Source organism: Micropterus dolomieu, linkage group LG19 (assembly GCF_021292245.1).
Source record: "Micropterus dolomieu isolate WLL.071019.BEF.003 ecotype Adirondacks linkage group LG19, ASM2129224v1, whole genome shotgun sequence".
Taxonomy (NCBI): domain Eukaryota; kingdom Metazoa; phylum Chordata; class Actinopteri; order Centrarchiformes; family Centrarchidae; genus Micropterus; species Micropterus dolomieu.
The window spans coordinates 35219538-35224267 of record NC_060168.1 but is presented as its reverse complement, the minus strand read 5'-3'; the positions used below and the strand labels follow the sequence as shown (position 1 = coordinate 35224267).

Sequence of the window (4730 nt, the reverse complement as noted above, 5' to 3'; positions counted from 1 at the left end):
TTCAGTTTCAAACACATCAGGAAAACACCGTCCTCCCGGGAAGATGGCCGTGGGCGTCGACTGAACGCTAAATGCAGATAGAGCGCTGCTTTTGGCTCACGAGCAGGGCGAGCTGAGGAATCCTGCTTTCATAATGCAGAACATTTCTGTTGGAATAAACACTCGTCTCTCTTTGCATTTATTCAAGTCTTCTGCAGAGGGAACTCACTGGGACACATGAACTGTACATGGTGCAGTATTTTCTGTCTTTAACGTGCCGATAAGAGCCGGACAGTACATCTACTCAAGTAGTGTACTTTAATACAGATTAGAGGTACTTGTACTTTACTTGAGTATTTTCTTTTCATGCCACTTTCTCCTTCTGCTCCATCTCAGAGGGAGATGTTGGACTTTTTACTTCACTTCATTTATCTGACAGCTTTTCAAGTCAGATTTTTACACACAAAACACATGAAGGGTTAATAAATGAATAAAACTCCGACAGTTTATAGACGTACAGCTGACAGGATTATTAGTTTGAGATTTAATAGTTCAGCTTCACACACAGCTGCTTTTCCTTAATTAATTCTTTTAATTTATTTGTAATGATGTTTGTTCTGCTGGTTAGATAAAACCTTTATTATGAAGGTGTCACTTTGGGCTCTGAGTAACTGTGACTGCATTTCTGACTATTTTACAGTTTTAACAATCAATCAATTGATTAATGGAGAAACTAATCAGAAAATAATCCTCAGCTGCAGTTTGATACTAAACAGTTAAAATGAGATCAACAACTACAGCAGCAACATCCTGCTTTACATTACTGCAGGAGGAATAATACTAACAGTGTTGTCAATGTCAGCAACACCCTGAGACAGAACCGTACTATCAGTACTTCTTTTGATACTTTTGTACTTTGACTCAAGTAGAAATTTAAATAGAGGACTTGTACTTTTAGTGCAGTAATATTTAGCAAGGGTATTTGTAATGTGACTCAAGTACAGGGTTTGTGTACTTTGTCCACCGCTGGATGTTTTTCCAAGTAACTCTTAATGTACACGCACACTTTGTGTTCGTGCTACTAAAAGTGATGAAGAGTGTCCACAATCCACCGTAATGACGCGAGTTTCCCTTCAAATGTGTCCTGAATACTTTCACAGGACGGGCAGAAAGAAAGAGTCAGCAGGCCGAAGTAAGACTGAGGAGCAGAGAGGGAGGAGTGGAGCAGAGGTGAAGGAGGGAGAGGAGGAATGAGTCAGGAGGAGGAGGGAAAACACTCACTTTTTCCAACCAACAACTCGGAGAATACGAAGCTGGAAATGTTGGAAGCAACTAAAGTGTCCACAGTTTGAACAGCCAGCCTGCCGGGAGGGAAAACTGTTCAAAGTCTTTACAGGAGGGAAAATAAAAAGCAGCCTCTGTTCAGATGGCATGTTGTTATTGAGAATGTTTCTACATCAAGCTGAACTCCTCAGTTTCTCTTCTCGGTTTAGAAGTTTGGTTATTTATTGATCTCTGTGAGTTTCTCGTTTTGCCGCAGACACATGGAAGCTGTTAGTGTTTTGGTGAGGTGGGTGGGGCGTCTCCCGTCTGAGTTCTGGCAGTCGCACTGAAAAAGAGGCTATTTCCAGTATCAGTCTGGTACCGAGCTGAACGGGAGACACTCGGTCTCATCGTCTTCACGCATCAGTACCAGTATCTGCTGATCCTGTGTCACTCTGCTGCATTAAGCCGTTTCTGCACGAGCGTCTGAGTGACCAGGCTGCCTTAAACGTTTCGGTTAAATAAAATCAATAGTTAAGCTGGTAGAGCAGAACCTCCGGGTCTGAAAGTAAAGCTCCTTAAACCTGCGTTCTCTCCAGCAGCTGCAGAAAGAATATGTTTCTGCTTGTCAGCTGATTTATTCCCTCAGTAAACACTTTCCTGATGAGTTTATGGTCTCAGTCGCTAGTTTCAAGTCTTCTTCAACACAGCATGATGTTCATTTAGTAAATTATGGTCCCATTTAAGTGCAATTTATACTTCTGCGTCAAATCGACGGCGTAGGTGATGGCGTAGGCTACGGGGCTACGCAGAGGCTACGCCGTCGCCTGACGTGCACCTCCTCAAAAATGTAACTACACGTCGAGTCGACGCAGACCGTAAGCTCTGTGATTGGTCGGCTGGGTAGCCGAGCTGACCAAAAGTACCCCGTGCTTTGAAGTAACTTTTACTAGCGGCCAAAACGGCGGCTGTAACACAGTGAATCAATATATTTGACCGTCGCAACCCGAGCGAAATGACTCGTTTCACTATCAGAATGTGATCCATTCGCTCAGTAACATTTGAAAACGCTACACCAGCCGCATGTTTTCAGTTTTACCCCCATTCATGTTAGCGGAGCGCTAAAACGGAAGTTAGCCTGCTCGGCCGGCAAAAGTCAAGACAGTGGACGCTGCAGCGCTACTGCAGACTAGCGTTTGGGGGTGTTATTGCAGAATGACGAACACACGGACGCACAAGTATAAATGCACGGCTACGTGCGCAGCCTATGGCGTAGGTACGCGCGTAGACCCTACGCAGGAGTATAAATGGGCATTTAGAGGAACAGAGACCAGGAAGCAGGGGAGGCTTTAGGGCGGGGCTACAGGCTAACTGACAGGTTGCTACCACGGCGACCTGTCAATCAGGATAGAGGCGACTTGTATCCGCTGCTCTGTGTACATTTAACCAGCGCCGCTGAAAAACCTCATCATGAGTCGGCTGGTCATTTTTCAGTAAGTACGTTTAGTTTGAAGCCTGTTTGTCGCTAGCTAAAATTAGCATCCCAGCTAATATCACAGCTAATGTGAACTACAGATGCACCTTGCTAACCAAGCTAGCTAATATGGTCACGTCTGGTCCCAAAAAAAACAAGATGGTGACGGCCAAAATGACAAACTGGAGGCTTTAAAATGGTAGCCCACAAACCAACGGGGGACGTCACAGTGGCCACGCCCACTTCTTTGATACCGTCTGTGATCCGAACCTGCAACGCCCCCTGAAACACAAACATTTCTGTTTGCAGGGAAACGGCCGAACAGGTCGATGATGCAGCAGCTTGTTACGACCCATAATTAGGTTTTCTGTCAGGCCTCTAGTGGCAGAAGAAGTCGGGTGACGTAGTATAAAGTCCATTTAACTCACTTGACTTGCTTAAACCACTATCTTTTCTTAAGCCTGACCAAACTGCCACCGCTTCACAGCGTTTTAACGTCATGTGACTAAAGAGCCGCTACGTCTGTCGCTCGTATGTGCGGTTTTGGGACGCTTGGCAGTCGACCAGCTTCGAGGACGTGAAGTTCGCCCGTGTTACCATTAAACAGAAACGTGTTCACCTGTTGTTCTGATTCTTGTTTCCCTCTGCTTCCAGTCCTTATGCTAAGCTAAGCTAACACCTGTCTCCAGTCATCGAGTGTCGCCTCGTGTTTCCACTCAAACTGTTTACACAGTTTTAATTCATACTTCCATTAATAACATTTAACCATGAAGCTTTTCTACACAGAAACAGTGACACAGTAAAATATTGGAACCCTGAACTCTTTAAATTTTATTTCATGCTAGCTTGTTTTCTAAACCTACTTATTCTTTTCAGGGTTGCGTGCACTGTGCGAGGTTGTAGGTTAACTCACTGCAGCCAGTCAGCATCTTGTTTTCTAACTGCAGGTGAAATAATAAAACAGTATCTCCTGAATGAGGTTTGAGATTTTTGTATTTCAGAGACCAATCAGATTGATCTGTGCTCAAAGGGGGCGGGTCACATCACAACAGAAGTGAACGTGTGTGGTCACGCTCCTCGTGGAAATGAATGGGAATAAAAATCCGGCATCTCGACACGTAAAGACAAAAAACTTGACACAGTTTCAGTTTCACACAAATCAATAATTCAGTACTATTGAACTTTCAGTGAATGATGATCTGATACTATTATGTCTTACTTTTGTTTCATAAAAATGCATAAGATCATTTTGTCTTGTTACATTTTCACCAGTTTGACTTTTTATACATCTGATATCAGAAGAATATTTGTGTTGATATCATGATGTTGATTTAAGCTTCATCTCTGACCCCTGACACACAGACAGCAGGAGAAACATGCAGAAAAGAAGATTTAACAGGACTTTCATCTTAATATTTATATATTTAACCTTCAACTGACCCCCCCCCAGACTAAATGCAGGTTACAGGAGTTTTCTAGAAGTGTCACCTTTTAGATTTACGAGATTCTGATGCATTTGTTTCTTAAGAAAACTGTTGTTGAAAGCATTGGAAGGTAGATAAACCTCCAACTCACGTTTTTCTGCCGGCACTTCTCCAGTGTGGCGTTGGTGGCGTTGAGGCGATCCAGCAGCAGCAGGATCTGGGCTCCCTGGCGGTCTTGCACCTCCCTCCCCGCCTCCACCATCTCCTCCAGGGCCACCTTGTTCTTGTTCCACACCACCTTGGCCCCCTCCATCTTCTCCGTCACCTCCTGCAGCTCGGCGCGGCATTTAGCAGAGCTCTTCAGGTCCGGAGACGTCGCCCACACCACGATGATGATGAGCGAGATGATGGACCAGAGCGTCAGCAGGGCGATCACCACGTTCTTCGCCGTCTGGGAGGACCTGGAGGCGGCAGCCATGAGGAGGGCGGGTGAGGAGGATGAGGATGGAGGTGAAGATGAATTGATTAGAGATGAAGGTGACGAGCTGAACAGCTGCTCTCAGTGAGGCTCTCAGTGTGAAGTGAGCTCG

General features: G+C 45.0%; 1 protein-coding gene across 1 annotated transcript in view; it reads right to left on the bottom strand.

Annotated features, from left to right (window-relative positions):
- Positions 1–4730, bottom strand: part of si:ch211-1a19.3 — a 25620-nt gene extending 20890 nt beyond the window's left edge. Inside the window, exon 1 of the mRNA XM_046030712.1 lies at positions 4292–4730. Coding sequence (XP_045886668.1) covers positions 4292–4618 — 327 coding nt within the window. The 5' untranslated portion in view covers positions 4619–4730. The remainder of the gene's footprint in view (positions 1–4291) is intronic.